General features: G+C 54.5%; 1 protein-coding gene across 2 annotated transcripts in view; it reads left to right on the forward strand.

Moving 5' to 3' along the window:
• Positions 1-17,030, forward strand: part of MARK4 (microtubule affinity regulating kinase 4) — a 28,720-nt gene extending 11,690 nt beyond the window's left edge. Inside the window, exons 9-18 of one of the 2 annotated variants that reach the window (XM_080828177.1) lie at positions 2,337-2,456; positions 2,910-3,009; positions 4,333-4,442; positions 4,549-4,708; positions 8,372-8,589; positions 10,570-10,673; positions 12,967-13,245; positions 13,410-13,489; positions 14,373-14,417; positions 15,708-17,030. In XM_080828177.1, the coding sequence (XP_080684303.1) occupies positions 2,337-2,456; positions 2,910-3,009; positions 4,333-4,442; positions 4,549-4,708; positions 8,372-8,589; positions 10,570-10,673; positions 12,967-13,245; positions 13,410-13,489; positions 14,373-14,417; positions 15,708-15,772 (1,281 nt within the window). In that variant the 3' untranslated portion in view covers positions 15,773-17,030. The remainder of the gene's footprint in view (positions 1-2,336; positions 2,457-2,909; positions 3,010-4,332; positions 4,443-4,548; positions 4,709-8,371; positions 8,590-10,569; positions 10,674-12,966; positions 13,246-13,409; positions 13,490-14,372; positions 14,418-15,707) is intronic. The other variant, XM_080828176.1, reaches the window with a different exon arrangement.

Below are 17,030 nucleotides of genomic sequence, written 5' to 3' on the forward strand. Positions count from 1 at the left end.
ACGGCCGCATAACTCAGTGAACAGACTGACAACCTTTGACTCGGGCTCTCTGAACGAAAGAATCCCTGCCCTCACGGGAAAGGGCAGAGCCGGGCCAGAAGGAAAATAAATCAGCAAAGCGTACGTCGTGTTGGACACTGGCTGGTGCTCGTTGGGGGGAAGGAGCTACCTCCCGGGGGATGGCCCGGCAGGCGTGGGGGCGCACCGGCCCTGTTGGTCTGTCCGGGCGCGTCGTTACTGATGGAACGTTTGGGGCTTAGTTGCCACGTCCCTCTGTCCCTGAAGGGGACGCACGGCAGGTCGTCTCCCGAGACGGGGTTTCCTTTCTGTCTGCAGCCACACTCGGGGAGAACCGTGGTCGTGCAGTCCCGGCCACGCTCAGGTGTCCCCAGCCGCCCGGAGAGTGTCCTTGTAGCTCTTTCTCTCCCGCGCCAGTGTCTTTGTTCAGGCTCCCGCATTGTCCGAGGTTGACCGGCGTTTTAAAAGTCCCCTTTCATCTTGAGCAGTTCCTTTGCCTTTCGTGGCCTGGCTTTGTGGAGCTTTGTGGTGCTCGGGCCACTTGTGCCGCAGGGGCCCCCCTGGGTTTGGGGTGAGCGGTGTTTCCTCGCGATGGGGTTCCAGGGGTGCGAGCAGGAGCGCTCAGGAGGTCAGGAAAGTCGCTGCTGAGGACAGGCCACTAGAGCAGGGGGACCTGAGTGGTGAGGAGGAGGGAGCCCCTTCCCCACAAAGGCCTCAGCTAAGCCACTGACCCCTCTGAGCCTCGGGCTCCCGCTCTGTTCCGCGTTTTTAAGGTAACCGGCCCTAGAACAGCGATTCAAGGGCTCGCTGAGGTCAAGTGTGCAAAGCGCACACAAGTACAGGATAACAACCCCAAGCAGGAAGCCAAGAGACCGTTTCGGAAGGCTAGGCCAGCGTCTCCGCTGCCCCAGGCCCTGTTACCTCCTGCTGTCCTGGTTTCTCCACCAGGCCCCCTGAAACCTTTCAGGGCGAAGGAGACAGACAGCTGGGAGCGGATCCCCACTCTGTCACTTCCTTGCGAAGTGACCTGGGACATACTCCCTTTTCTGAACCTGTTTCCCCTCTTTCCCCACCTGTAAGATGGGGATGTTAAGGGACTTAGGGCCCAACTGAGTGTCTGAAGCCCAGCACCGGGACCCGGCATCCCGCTGGGACGATAGACTTGGGAGCCGCACCGGTGGTGGGTGGTGGTGTTGACAGCCTGGTGGCTGCTTCTCGCCAGCTCGTGAGGGGGGCGGTGTGGTGTGGGGTGGTGACAAGGCACGGGCTCCAGAGCCGGGCCGCCTTGCCATGTTCTGGCCACACGCTCCTTGCGCAAGTGACTTACCCTCTCTAGGCCTCAGTTTCCCTTGTCTGAAAAAGGGACATCATAGCTCTGCTTGACAGCTTTGTTGTGAGCACAGAGGTACCTTGCAAAAAGCACTTAGAATGCTGCCCGGCCCCGGGGGTAAGTGCTCTGCTCTGAAAGTGATACTCGTTATTATTAAATATTCACGACCCTTTGGGGTTGTGCTGATGTGCAGACCCAGGAGGCTCCCAGGCTCTGGCCTCTTCCAGCCCTTCGAGGAGAATCCCCCCGGGAAGGGAGCTCCCAGGCCACTCCCCATGCCCCAGCACAGAGCTCCACCCAGAGACCCCCCTCTCCCACACCACCTGCCCCCCTCCGTTTCCTGGGGATGAAGGGGCTCTCCCTGGTCTCCATGGCGCATGGAATTTATTTTCTCAGTCTTGGCAGGGCCCCTCCTAAAAGGCCCTTTACCTAAAAAAGGTCTGCGTGTAGATCAGTTCTCATTCTTTGAGACCGCCAGTGTCTCATAGTTCTTTGGAAAGAGAGGCATGCCTAGGAGAGGGGGGATCTGAGGGGTGGGAGGCCGGTGGGTAGGATCACCCTCACCTCCCCCCCACCAGTCTTCCTCCTTCATAAACCTCATAGTGCAGTAGCGTTTACTCTGGGCCACACATACGCTGGGCATGTTACTTAAACTCACTCACACCCTGGACTGCCAAGCGGGCGCTGGGAGCCCTGGGTCCAGAGAAGGAGACTGAGCCCCCGGATGCTGACTGGCGTCGGTCCCCGCTTGTAGAATTCGCTTTCTCTGTGAGATTTCCTCGGAATCGAGTTGTATCCAGGGCTCCCATTCTACAGAAGGGGGAATTGCGGTCAGGAGAGAGGGGTGGGGTTTTGCTACCTGCTGCTTTGGTGGGGGATGGGGAGAAAGATGTGTGTGCCCTAGCGCACGCGCGCATGCGTGTGCCGGCGGCGCAGGTGGGGTGGACCCCTCCCCCAGTAACCCCGTCCCCGCCCCCACCCCCCCCAGGAGCTGCGGGAGCGAGTCCTCAGAGGGAAGTACCGGGTCCCTTTCTACATGTCAACAGACTGTGAGAGCATCCTGCGGAGATTTTTGGTGCTGAACCCAGCTAAACGCTGTACTCTTGAGGTAAGCCCCAGCCCCCCAGCCCCTCCCATTTCAGCCTTCGTGCCCTCCCTTTCCCTCTCCCGTGTCTGGCGTCTTAAGATCACGGTTGGGAGGGGGAGGGGAGCCAGGCAGCCCGGGAAAAGGCTCTGGGGCCCGTCTCAATGCCACCCCCAAACAGCTTCGCCCACTCCCCGCCATGCCAGTAATTAGCTAATGAGCTCCTAGGCTGATTATAGGGTGCCGGGGACCCAGATGATGCGGAGGAGGGAGGTGACATCGGGAGGCTCCGGCAGGCGTGCTGGGGGTGCGGGTGAGGAGGCGCTAGTTGTCATCAAGCCCTCGATTCTGGGGCATTAGGTCTTGGAGGTGGGGGGCAAAGTAGGTGGCCCTACATGAGGGTGGGAAACTATATTTTCCCTCAGTTTCTTCTGACATCTGTCTACCCCGTTCCTGTCCTGCCCCCAATTCCTGCAGCAAATCATGAAAGACAAATGGATCAACATTGGCTATGAGGGTGAGGAGTTGAAGCCATACACGGAGCCCGAGGAGGACTTCGGGGACACCAAGCGAATCGGTGAGGGTCAGGGAGAGCAGGTGCTCTAGCTCCTCCGAGCGACGGGCCCGGGAGCCAGGGGTCAGAGCTTCCTAGCCCCTGCCCCTCTGGCCCGCACATGAGAGAAGTTTGCAAGGCGATTAGGGAGAGCGGAGAAGTCTAGGCTCCCCTCCCTGTGCTGCCACTTTTTAGCTGTGTGACCCTGGGCAAGTGGCTTCTCCTCTCGCTGCTTCTATTTCCTCATCTGTAAAACGGGACGATCACAGAACCTATCATAGGGTTGTTGTGAACATATGAAATGAGTTAATCTGTCTGCAGTACTTAGTTTTGACTGTTAAGACACAAAAAGAAATTACAGATCACGTCTAGAAGTGTTTGGGCACAAGTCATTGGTAACCCGCGTGTTTCCGGGGAAACGCCCCATGTGGGCATGTGCCTCCCCCACCAATCCTTTGGTCCCAGACCCTCCAGCCTGGAGCCCTTGAACTCTTGATCCCTAGGCATTAGCCCTGAAAGAGTTCCTTAGGAGTTATCCGGTAACCCTCAAGGCCACCATCAGAGTTGGCTGCATTAATCAGTGCTTTTGTGGTTGTACGGAAGAGAAAACCCAAGCCCTTCTAGCTTAAGCCAATAAGAATAATAATAGGCTGAACCATTTGAAACTGCCATTTTTATAGGTCAAAAATTGTTAATGTCAGCAGTTTTATATGGTTATCACCTAATCGTTGTAACTAAAAAGGCTAGGGTGTGTCGGCCTTCAGGCACGGCTGGATTCAGGTGCTCAGAGTTAATCGTTGGGAATCTTAGCGGTGGCTTCTTTCCCAGGCAGCTCTGGCCATGGGAGCAAGCTGGCAACAGTATATACTAGGGTCCTGGACACCCCATCGAGAAGAGGAGCCACTTTCCTAAATGTTCCAATAGAAGCTCTAGGCTGGTGCCCATTGGTTACCCCTGAGCCAATCGGTTTGGCCTTCTGGATAGAATGCTTTGATTGGCCAGAGCCAGGTCGAATGCTCCCAATCAACGTGATTTTGGGTCTGGAGCGTTCTGAATGGCCAGACCTGGGTCATCTGCCTATCCTGAGCCAATCAATGTGGCCTTGGGAATGGAAGACTCTGGTCAGACCTGGGTTGTGTACCTGCCCTTGGGGCTTGGCGCAAGCAGGAGTCAGCCAGGTGGTCTGAGCACGAAAGAAGTGTTCTTCCAAGGAAATTGTTCTGCTGCTGGCAGAAAGGGGAACGGATACAGAACAGGCCAAAGAGCCGGCGTTGCTGTGTGATGCAGAAACGAGTGGAAGGGAAGGGTCTGGGGAGATTGAACCTCCTCTCCATCCCCCTCTCCCAGAGGTGATGGTGGGTATGGGATACACGCGGGAAGAAATCAAAGAGGCCTTGACCAGCCAGAAGTACAACGAAGTGACCGCCACCTACCTCCTGCTGGGCAGGAAGACTGAGGTCAGAAGGCGCCAGGGGCATTTGGGATGCGCGATGCCCGGGGTGGAGGGACTTCTGGGGCAGAGGGGACAGAGACTGAGGCTCCTCGTCTGTCATCCTCCTGCAGGAGGGTGGGGACCGGGGCACCCCGGGGCTGGCCCTGGCACGGGTGCGGGCGCCCAGCGACACCACCAATGGAACGAGCTCCAGCAAAGGCACCAGCCACAGCAAAGGACAACGGAGTGCCTCCTCCACCTACCACCGCCAGCGCAGGCATAGCGACTTCTGTGAGTGTGGTCCCGCACCCTTAGGCGCTATCCCAGGCCCCAAGGAACTTCAGATCAGGGTTGTCTGGCCGACAGGCAATAAAAACCCTTGCTCAAGCCAGCTGCAGAGAAGGGAGGACTTTTGTACAAAGATGCAGGGACATTATAGGGAACTTGGAGGTGGGAACGCACAGCCAGGATCAGGAAGGGATTAGAAACTGAAAAAGCATCCAGGGTAGATACTCTTCTATTTCTTGCTTCCTCTCTGTTCCTTTGGCTTTTCCTTTCTCTCTTACGTATCTCACCTTACCTTTTTCCCAGTCTTTCCCCTTCTGTCTCCGTTTTAGAGAGCAGCCCAAGTGATAGCTGGAATCCCTTTGGTCCACCTGTCCGGGATAGAGCTCTCACGTCAGGGTTCACGCGGGATTAAGCCATTGTTATCAGGACACAGGAGGACACATTGCACAAAGTGGCTGCTGAGAGCCTACCCTCTGGCTCTCCTCCATACTGAAAACTTGAAAGATCCTTCCTAGTGGAAAGGGGCTGGGCAGACACCTTCCTGTACCCCACATTCTGTAAGTGAAAGATACTACCCACAAAAGATAGAGCTGACCACCACCACCACAGATTAGGTGTGGAAACTTCCAAGAGGTCTCTTACCACACGTTCCTCAAATGCGAATCCTCCCAGCTGTTCCTTTTTTTTTTTTTTTTTAAGATTTTACTTATTTTTGTGAGAGAGAGTGCGTGCACGCACTAGCAGGGGAGAAGCGTCAGGCAGAGGGAGAAGCAGGCTTCCCGCTGAGCAGGGAGCCCAATGCAGGACTTGATCCCAGAACCCTGGGATTATGACCTGAACTGAAGGCAGATGCTTAGCAACTGAGCCACCCAGGCGCCCCCTCCCAACTATTCTGTAAGCAGCTCCATGGAGATGTAATTCACACAGCATACAATTCACCTGTTCAAAGTGGATGATTCAGTGGTGTTGGTCTGGTCACAAGTGTAGCCATCACCACAGTCCACTCTAGCACATTCTCATCACCCCAGGAAGAAACTCCATAAGCCCCAACTTGCTGTTGACCCCCGGACCCCCATCCACCACCCCCCAGCCCCTGGGCAACCACCAGCCCATTCTCTGTCTCTACAGATGCCCCTGTCCTGGACATTTCGTGCAAGAGGAATTAGGCAATATGTGGCCTTTTGTGTCCGGATTCTTTCACTTGGGATAACGTTTTCATCCACGTTTTAGCGCAGACGAGCACCTCCTCCCTTTTAATGGCCCAGTCATATTCCACATCGTGGATCTACCACATTTCGTTTTTCCATTCATCAGCTGATGGCCATTGCACTGTTTTTGCTGTTTGGCGCTTGTGAATAACGCTGCTGTGAACGTTCGCGTACCGAGCTCTGTGTGGATATGTGTGTCTGTTTGTCTTGGGCACATAGCTAGGAGTGGCCTTGCCAGCTCACGTGGGATCGCCGTGTTTAGCCGTGTGAGGAGAGGCCAGCGGGGTGTCCAGCTCCCCCCTTTTCTGCAGCCCTGCTTCACAGTGCTTTACTCTGGGTCACGCACTAGCATGGGGAGGGGGGTATTGGGGAAACTCAAGCCTCGGTCCTAAGTAGGAAGTGTGGGATTCTGGGTGGTCAGGCCATTTCCCCTTTCTGGGATTTCCTTGTTTCCAAGCATAAAATAGCCAGGTTGGTGCAGAAGGTTGCTAAGAAGCTTGCGACTTGAACATCCCTCTGGTTACAACATATGACCTTAAAGAACACCCACATGGAAAACTTCTGGTCTTCTGGGGCTCTCGGAGGATTGTCGGTGGGTGCCCTGTGCTTGTCATGACAGAGTTTGTCTTTCCCAGGGTTCTGGGACTTGGGAGCATGAAGGTTCCTGAGGACGTAACACATAGAGGTTTCGACTGCCCCAAGTTCAAGGACACGCTTAAACCTGCTGGTTCTAAGACCATAATTTCCTGAGATGTTCCAAAGGACCAGATTTATTTGTTTTGTTCTTGAGATGTATACAATCACATCCGTCAAAATTCGGCAGTGCAAGGAGAATAAACAGTAAAAAAGTTTTCGTTGAACACCCGTCTCCAGTCCCCAGCTGTCCTCGGAGGGGGCCGCTGAGACCAGTTTGGGAGAAATCTTGTTCATATATAGAGTTAATCCCCAAACAAGGCAGGGGTTAGGGCACCAACCCCCTGTGCAGTCAAAAATCCACGTGTAACTTCTGACTCCCCCCAAATGTAACTGCTAATAGCTTGCTGCTGACCGAGAGCCTCTCTGATAACGTAGTCCATCAACACACACTGTGTCGATGTGTTATATGCCGTGTTCTTACCATAAAGCAAGCCACAGAACAGAAAATGTCCTTCAGAGAATCGGAGGGAAGTGACCTCTGCAGTCCTGTACAGTATTTATTGAAAAACATCCACATAGAAGTGGCCCCGTGGAGTTCAAAGCCATGTTTTCAAGGGTGGGGTGTATATAACGATAGATACGAAAAAGAGATAAGAAGGAAAAAAAAAAAAAAAACAGGGGCGCCTGTGTGGCTTGGTTGCTTGAGTGTCAGATTCTTGATTTCCGTTCTGGTCAGCTCAGATCGTCAGATAGAGCCCTGCGTCGGGCTCCACGCCCAGCGGGGAGTCTGCTTGAAGAGTCTCTCTTGCTCTGCCCCTTACCTCCCTAAAAAGAGTTTAAAAAGAGAGAGAGAGAGAGAGAGACATAAAGGTATATAAATGTAATACTAACATAATCACATACCATAAAGGTAACGTTCTCTTTTAAGACATTTAAGGAAAAAAAATGATAGCCTTTTCAGTTGTTCATGGATAAGCAAGTAAATAGAGATTAATAAAATCTGTATATTTCCCCTTATACAAAGGATAGTTCACCGTAGACCTCAGGCCCTGCCTTTTCTGCTCTGTAGTTCATCTTGAAGATCCCTGTGTCTTGGTACATAAGCAGCGTCATCCTCGTAGCTGCAGACGATTCCATCGTACAGAAATAGCTTGGCTTCATCTGGACATTCCCCTTTTAAGGGGCACTTAGGCTGCTCCCGGTCTTTTGTACTTAAAAAAACAAAAGTTTTGATGTGGGGCACCTGCCTGGCTTAGTCGGTTAAGTGTCTGACTTTGGCTCAGGTTACGATCGTGGGGTCCTGGGATCGAGCCCCGTGTTGGGCTCCATGCTCAGTGCGAAGTCTGTTTGTCCCTCTCGCTCTGTCACTCCCCCTGCTCGTCCTCTCTCTCAAATAAATAAAACCTTTTTAAATAATAGTGATGCAGGGCGCCTGGGTGGCTCTGTCAATTAAGTGTCTGCCTTTGGTTCAGGTCATAGTCTCAGGGTCCTGGGATCGAGCCCCGTGTTGGGCTCCCTGCTCAGCGGGGAGCCTGCTTCTCCCTCTCTCCGGCCCTCCCCGCCAACACATGCTTTCTCTCTCTCTCATAAATCAAATCTTAGGGAAAAAATAGCGCTGCAGTGAATAACCTGCAGGGGCATCAGGTCATTTCCATGGGGCTGGGGAGTCAGATGTGCATCTGTCATTGGGACAGATGGTGTCAGCGTGGCCCACGCAGAGCTTGTAGCCTGTGTGAGGAATTCTGAGGTTCTGAGGATCACCCAGAGTGGGTTCTGGCCTTTCCAGGTGAAGCAAGCCCTAACTGTCCCCTCCCTCCACCAGGTGGCCCATCCCCCGCACCCCTGCACCCCAAGCGCAGCCCAACCAGCACCGGGGAGGCGGAGCTGAAGGAGGAGCGCCTGCCAGGCCGGAAGGCGAGCTGCAGTGCTGCCGGAAGCGGGAGCCGGGGGCTGCCCCCCTCCAGCCCTATGGTCAGCAGTGCCCACAACCCCAACAAGGCAGAGATCCCAGAGCGGCGGAAGGACAGCACGAGCACCCCTGTGAGTGGTCAGGGCTCGGGGTGTGGCCGCCGGGTTCACACTTTTCGGACGCTGCTGTTCCCCAGAACACCACACAGGACTCCTTGTTCTGCCTGTTCGTTCCTTCATCCCATAGACCTTTGAGCGCTCTCTCTCTGCTCGAGCTTATGCTGGATGCTGGCATATAAATTAGCCTTCAGCGTCAGAAAGAAGCACTGTCCTTGCTTTAGATAGGAAGGATTTTGTACAGGGAAGGAGGGTCTTACAAAGTTGTAGGAAGGCCTGGAGGGGCAGGCAGGGGATTAGACCCACAGGAAGGACACATCACACTGCAGAACTGACCCACTGAGGGGCTGCCACCACTGGGGCATGGTTGAATTCCAGAACACATGGTCATGACCTTAATTCAAGACTCAGAAACTGTTCTCTACAAGAAGGGCCCCTCGATGCCAGGAACTCTTAAAACAGGCACTGGGGTTCTGCTGAGGCAAAGACCGTCATCTCATGACCTTGCCCATGTAAGCACAAGTCACAGGGGACAGGAAGGCCACTGCTGCCCCATTGCCACCTTCCAGATCTTCCCAAGTGCAAAGATTGGCAGAACCCATTCGTCTTTAGATCCTGAGCTGCAGAGGATTCTGGGGAATGTAGTACTTGGCTCTCCTCCCGCAGCTCCTTAAGAGAGGAGGTTTTAAGACCAGAGTTTTCAATTGCATTGGTGAGCTGTGTGGCCTTGAGCAAGCGACTTCACCTCTCTGAGCCTCAGTATTCCATCCTGTGAAATGGGCTCATCGGAGGTCTTGGATTGTTGTGAGGCTCTTGTAATATCTTGGACGTAAACTAACCTCCCACAGCATCCAGCTCAGTAAACAGTCAGTATATAAAGGCTGTGGTGGTGGTTAGGCAAAAACACACCTGAAAAGAAAGAAAAAGAACAACAAATTAGCCCCCCCAACAAAGTAGAAGGAAGGAAATAATAGAAGTCAAGAAAGGAACAAGCAGAGGTTCACTAGAGAAAACCAACAAAGCTACAGTCTGGTTCTTGAAAAGATTAATATAGTCATTGAACCCCACGAATTACTAGTAACCAGAGATGAAAAGGAATACTCTGTCCAAACATAAAAAGACAGTGAGAAGGTATTAGGAGCCACCTTACGCTGATAAAGGTGACATCTTAGATGAAAGGGACAGATGTCTTTCAAAACACAAGTAACTAACCTTGCTGGAGAAGAAACAGAAAATTTGAACAGTCTTATGTTCTTGTCCAAGACCTGGAATCCATAACTTAAAACTTTCGCAGAAAGAAAATTCCAGGCTCTAAGTGGTGAAATTCTGCCAGACACTGAAAGCAGAAATAACACCAACCTTACAGAAACTTCCAGAGGATAGAAAACAAGGGTTCACTTCCCAGCACATTTGGAGAGGCGGCACAGTCCCGACGGGCACTCCCTGACCCCAAGGGGGTCGCAGTCCAGGGCAGGGTGGGGATGGGTTAAGGGGACAGATATCGATGATACAAAGCGATCGAGGCAGCAGTGGGGGCCCCAAGGAGGCACCTGACTCAGCCGGCTCTATTAGGAGCCGACAGCTGAAAGATAATGTAGGTGTGAGTCGAGGGGAAAGGTGGGAGGACTATCGAAGCAGGCGGGGCAGCCGTGCAAAGGCCGGGAGGGGACACCAAGTGTGCCATGAATAAGTACGCTACGGAAAGCCTCACACAGCTGACCTGTACCCAGAGAGGGCAGAGCTAGGAGAGGAGTGGGCAAGGCTGCCCCCTGGGCTCCACCCCGACCCTCTCGCCCTCAGCGCCCCTGTCTCAGCTCCGTGACCCTTAGCCTGAGTTGCCAGGATGGCTCGGTCACCTTTCCTTTCTCCCGGAGTAAACCATCGCTTGCTCAGTCTTGGCCTCTTGATTGTAATGAGGGTGGCCAGAGAGGATAAGTGGGGAGTTAAGGGGCGTCCCTCCGCCCCCTCACTCCCTCCTGGCCATGTTTCCCACAGAACAACCTCCCTCCCAGCATGATGACCCGCAGGAACACCTACGTTTGCACAGAACGCCCTGGGGCTGAGCGCCCGTCCCTGTTGCCAAATGGCAAAGAGAACAGGTATGGTGAGGGAGCAGCAGCGGGGAGCGGGGTGTGGGGGGCGGGGCTAACCATTGTGGGGAAAGGGTGCCGTGGGGACGGAGAGTGTGTCTGCCCTTCCCTTGGCAGAATCTACCCATGTCCTCTCCCCTCCCCTGCCCGGCCCCCCTGAAAATCGTCCCCTCTTAATTAATTAGTCATCGGCCCCAGGAAAGCAGTCTGCCCTGTTCTCCGCCTACGAGCCTTGGGAAACTGAGTTGACTTTTTTTTTTTTTTGAATGATCAATTTTTAGAACTTGAGAGAAGCCCCAGAATGTCACAGCTTCAACATCCTCTTGTTGGCTGGTTATCAAACTAGTTTTCCTGAGTCTGCTCGGTCTCTTTCAGCTGGCATGGGAGGGAAACCAGTGCAGACTGGCTGGAGCATAAAAAGGAAATGAATTAGGGGCGCCTGGCTGGCTCAGGGGTAGAGCATGTGGCTCTTGGTCTCAGGGTCGTGAGTTCAAGTCCCATGTTGGGCGTGGAGCCTACTTAAAAAAACGGGGCGGGGGGGATTAGTTCACATCACCGTTCAAGTCCAGGAGCGAGGAGTGGGGCCAACTTTGGGATAATGACATTCCCTCCCACTAGGACTCCAGGCCCAACACCAAGTTGCCCTCTGGGGAACACCCAACAAACGCGTGTTCCTGTTTGGTGGGGACAGGGTATGGAGTGGTTGAGAGCAGTGATTCTGTGGCTCCTGAGTTCTAAGTGTAAACCTTGCCTTTGCACTCTGCTAGCAGGATGACCTCGAGTGAATCTCTGAGCCTCTGTTTCCTCCTCTGTAAGATGGGGCTGATGTTCTCTGCCTCTAGGATCTGTTAGAGGGATCCAGTGGAGATTAAGTGCGTCCCGAGCCTGGCACAGAGTCTGTGACATCGAAGTCATTTGATAAGTGAGCATTTATCTTGTGGTCATTAAATTTAAAAATAGTGAATATTCATTAAGCAGGAACTGTGTGCCAGGCCTCGGTGTGTATTCGCTGGTTGAATGCCCCTAACGACTCTCTGAGGTAGAGCCCAGTATCTCCATTTTACAGCTGAGGAAATGAGGTTTAGAGAGGTTAAGTAACTCTCCCAAGGCCACACAGCTGGTAAGTCAAAGAGCAAAGATTCCTGACTGACTCCAGTGTGTGTATTTGTAAACACTATAGTGCATAGCCTTCCAGCTTTGGTCGAGAGACGGGGCAGCAGTTAGATTGTAGACTCAGCTGGTGTAATGAGGAGACCTCAAGGGACGGTGGCTTAAATGAGAAGGAGGTTTAGTCCTCTCTGCTAGAGCCATCCAGTGGTAGGCAGGCAGGGTCCTCCAAGGACCCAGATTGTTCCTGCCAAACTCAACCCGAGGCTCCAACTCTGGGACTGAGGCCACTGCACCAGCTGCTACCGTTTCTAACCAGCAAGAAGGATGGAAAGAGTGGAGCACAAGCTGCATGCTTTTTAGAGCCCTGACCCAGAAATGGGACAAAGTATTTCTGTTTGTATCCCATTGGCTGGAGAGTAGTCACATGACCATCCCTAACTGCAAGGGAGCTGGGAAATGTAGTCTCTGGCTGGGTGGCCATATGCAAGGCTCATACTCTTAGGAAGTTTGGTTACTGAAAGTAAAATAAGGAGGACAGATTCCAAGGGAGAGGTAGTGGCATCTGCCACAGTCAGGGTTCCCTCGTTGAGATCCAGGCTGGTCCTGGGGTCCTTAGAAGGATAGAAATTGTAGGTCTGGTCCCTCCTGTCAGGACTAGGAGGGTCTGGAGAAGGGTTCTGGGATGCTGAAACCACCACTGTCCACACAACATCTTGAGACAATTAGGAAGAGTATCCTTTCTCACCTGTCAAAAAATGATGATAATGAGTTTAAGTACCTTTGATGTTCACATCTATTCCTGTCCCGAGTTTGAGTAATGAAAGTTCAGATAGAGCATTTGCAAAGTTGATTTGGTTCGTGAGGTTTGGATGCCAAATGGCAAGGGATTCATCAAAAAATGTATCTGAACCTATTCAACTGCTGAGTTTGGAGAGGAGAGGATACATTTGGAGTGGGTAGGGTTTAAAGAAAGGACAGTTTGAAAGAGGGATGACTTAGGAAGAAAGAAGAGTCAGTAAAATAGCTAGGGTTGTATAGTACACAGCCTGCCCAACTGTGCATGGCAGCCCTGTCTCTGAGTTCTAAGTTTTTTAATGTTTCTCATCTCAGGACAGGTTAGTAAAGAATCAGAAAGACTGGGGCCTTGACCTGGCTTGAGGCCCCGCTCTGACTTGTCCCTTTCTGCCCACAGCTCGGGTACCCCACGGGTGCCCCCCGCCTCTCCCTCTAGTCACAGCCTGGCTCCCCCATCAGGGGAGCGGAGCCGCCTGGCACGCGGTTCCACCATCCGCAGCACCTTTCACGGTGGCCAGGTCCGGGACCGGAGGGCAGGGGGTGGGGGAGGCGGGGGTGTGCAGAATGGACCCCCTGCCTCTCCTACCCTGGCCCACGAGGCCACACCCCTGCCTACTGGGCGGCCCCGCCCTACCACCAACCTCTTCACCAAGCTGACCTCCAAACTGACCCGAAGGTGAGCCCCATGGGACGTGGGGGTGGGGGTGCAGTGGGGGGCAATGGGGCCTAACCTGTCTTCTACTCTGCTCTGCCTCCTGTACCCCTACATTATTTCCTCCTCCTCTTCTTTCTCCTCCTCCTCCTCCTCCGTCACCCTTCACCTCCCTCCTCACACTACAGGGTTACCCTCGATCCCTCTAAACGGCAGAACTCTAACCGCTGCGTTTCGGGCGCCTCTCTGCCCCAGGGATCCAAGATCAGTAAGTCCCGTCCACCCTCCGCTGTCCCTGGCTCTGCCTCCCTGTCTGCATGTCTGACCTGTGCATACAGGGGTGGGGGAGGTGGACTGTGTGTGTGCGGGAGGAGGACTGATTGTGGGGTCTGGCTGTTCATTTTACTCATTTAATGAACATGGCCTCTGGAGCTCTTAAGGTTCAGACCCCAGCTCTGCTGAGTGACCTTGAGCAAGTCACTCAACCTTGCTTTCCTTTCCTGTAAGATGGGGATAGACATAACAGTGCCTTCCTCCTAGGATTGTCGTGTGGACTGAACAAGGTGATATATGGACTGAGCATAGAATGCCTGGAAATCCTTGGAAATGATTTATGTTTATTCACTGAGTGCCTGTTGTGTGCCTGGCCCTATCTTAGACCCTGGAGTAGAGTGAACAGAATGTATAAAATCCCAGCCCAGGCAGAGCCGACATTCTCCTCGGAGATCCAGACAGTAAATGAGTACTGAGAAGAAAACTAGAGCAGGGAAGAGAAGTGCAGTTTTAAATGGAGCAGGCCTCACTAAGGAGGTGCCGTTTGAGCAAAGACTGAAGGAGGGGTGCGTGTGTGTGTCCATGTCCTTCTCTATGTAGGTGTGTGTCTCTGCCCAACCCCTTTCTCTTTCGACTTCCAAATTCTTCAGTATCTTTCCTCCGACCTGCACTAACCATTTCGAAAGGGACGCCCCTTCTGGGCATGGAGAGGGAGTTCAGATCCTGACTCTCAGCCCTCCCCAGCCCAGCTCCAGCCAGCAGGGAGGGACCAGGACCTGGGCTGAGGCAGGGGCTGCCCAGAGTCCCGGAATTGGTGGGTTGGGGGAGGGGGCACCGTATGTGCAGATTAGACACTCTGCCCCCCTCTCCCCTTTTAGGGTCACAGACGAACCTGAGAGAATCGGGGGACCTGAGGTCACAAGGTGAGTGCCTGTGCCTACGTCCTGGGCCGCTACATTGGCCCCCTCCCCACTTCCGAGCCTCAGACCCTACTTGTGTCTACACCTCCCCTATCCACCACTTCCATACCTTTAGATGGGACCTGAGCCTTGTCCTCCAGGCCAGCTTCCTGAACTATCCCTCGGACCCTCCTTCCCCTGCCTGTGCCTTTTATGCCCCAACTCCCCACGGCTTCCTCTCATTTCCACCCCCACCCGTGCACACTGTCCCTTGACCATCCTTACGTCCAGCCTCTTCCATGTATGACTGGCTCCTGCTGTCACACCTCCTTCCTCCCTCATCCAACGAGGCACAACGGCTGCAGCAGCTTGGGCATTACCTGTACAGCCCCACATGGTAAATAGTTTAGGCTTTGAGGGCCAGGTAATCTCCATCTTGCTTGTTCGGCTCTGCCCTTGTTGCACAAAAGCAGCCACAGTCAGTACAAAAACTAGTGGGCGTAGCGGGGTTCCAGTAACACTTATTGACAAAAGCAGGCAGCCCTGTACCTTGCCTGCCCTGCTTCAGTTTGATACAATCCATGTGTAAAGACCCCCATGCAAATAAAGGACCTCCCCACCAGTCCCAAAGGTCCCAGGACTGACTCTTATTGGCTGGAACTGAGTCACATGGCTATCCCTGAACCAATGCCTGTGGCCAGACGGGTGGAGTACTCTGATTGGTGGGACCTGGTCATATGCTCCTCTTTGAACCAATCACAGGAAGCAGGGGGGTGGAACGCTCTCATTGGCCAGAACCGAGCCACGTGCTCAGCTTGGCGGTGAGAGGCCCAGGCGGCCGCGCGTAAGCCAGGAAGAGTAAGCGTGCCGTGGTTCTCAAGAGGCGCGCCCCCTTGGTGCTTTAGGCAGGACGTTTCTTTGTTGTACGGGGCCCTTTTACACGTGGCAAAGCATGTATCCTCCCTGAACCTAATAAATGTCAGCGGCGCCCCCATCCCAAGACATTGCGATACTCAAAAAGCCCCCCGCAATGTCCAGATAGCCTTGGGGAGGAGGTGATGGAAGGAGGTTGCCCGCATTGCTTCCACTCGCATCCCGGAATTTAGAGACAAGGCGGCGCCCGGCTGCCGCGGAGACTGGGCTGTGTAGTCTCCAGCTGGCCCGCGGTGCGCACAGCTGAACCTCTGTCGCCGTCCCTAGGGTGAGAGAGGGTGGCGGGCTGTGAGGGACGGCTAGGAGTCTGTCCCCAGTGGGAACAGTGGGTGGCCTCCCCCTCCTCTGTCGTCTTTGACCGCTGATGTCTTCCCGCCCCAGTTGCCATCTACCTTGGGATCAAACGGAAACCGCCCCCCGGCTACTCCGATTCCCCTGGAGTGTGAAGCTGACCAGCTCACGCCCGCCTGAGGCCCTGATGGCAGCTCTGCGCCAGGCCACCGCGGCCGCCCGCTGCCGCTGCCGCCAGCCACAGCCGTTCCTGCTGGCCTGCCTGCACGGGGGTGCGGGCGGGCCCGAGCCCCTGTCCCACTTCGAAGTGGAGGTCTGCCAGCTGCCCCGGCCGGGCCTGCGGGGAGTTCTCTTCCGCCGCGTGGCGGGCACCGCCCTGGCCTTCCGCACCCTCGTCACCCGCATCTCCAACGACCTCGAGCTCTGAGCCACCACGGCCCGGGTCCCCTCCTCATCTTCTCCCTCGTCCCCTTCACCTCCACAGCACGGAGAGGGGTCAGGGAGGGGCGTCTCCCTCTTTCATCACCACGGTTCCCGCGAATTCAACGTGGGGACAGAGACTGTCCCTCATGCTGTTCTCCGGGGCCGCTGGGCATGAGAGAAGAGTGAGGGGGCTGAGCGAGGGTAGCTGGCCCCTTCCTGGAGCTTCCAGCCGGCCCTGTCCCCCCTCACCGTGCCAGGGGGGCACCCCAGGAGACTTTGGGAGCAGGGCAGGGGAAGAAAGGGAAACTCTTCCATCCCTGCCCCACCCCCACCCCCGAGAGCTCAAGAATTGGGCCTTGGGCGGGGGCAGGAAGAGTTGCTGAGCCTAAAGACTGGAGAATGGGGGGGCTGGGAGTGGGAGTCAGAGAGGCAGATCCCTTCCCCTCCCCTCACCTCATGCTCGAACCCCACCCCCTCCTTCCCGCCCCAGGCTGGCGCGGGGCACTTTGTACAAATCCTTGTAAATACCCCCACACCCTCCCCTCTGCAGAGATCTCTCGAGGAGCTGCCGCTGTCACCTCCGGTTTTTAAGTTATTACACCCCCCCTCCTCTTGTCAGCCCCCTCACCTGCAGCCTGTCGCCCAATAAATTTAGGAGAGTCCCCCTCCCCCACGCTGACCCCGGGCTTTTCCTTCCCTGCCCTCACCTGCGAGTGAGAGGAGGAGGAGATGGTGTGTGACTTTGGGCCAGTGGTTCCTCCTTTCTGAGCCTCGATTTTCTCAGCTGCAGAATGGGTATAGTGGGGGTGTGAGGGTCAAGGATGACGGTGGAGGAGGGCAGGACAGAACTCGGCCTCATCCATGAGGCCCCCAGTTCCTATATCGGTCCCCCATTCATCCACTCACGTGCCCACCCACATGTTATACCAGACTCTAAGCCACTTCTTACTCCAGTAGTACATTTATTCAATAAACAGTCATTGACCTGTG

Source organism: Martes martes (genome assembly GCF_963455335.1).
Source record: "Martes martes genome assembly, chromosome: 17".
NCBI lineage: Eukaryota > Metazoa > Chordata > Mammalia > Carnivora > Mustelidae > Martes > Martes martes.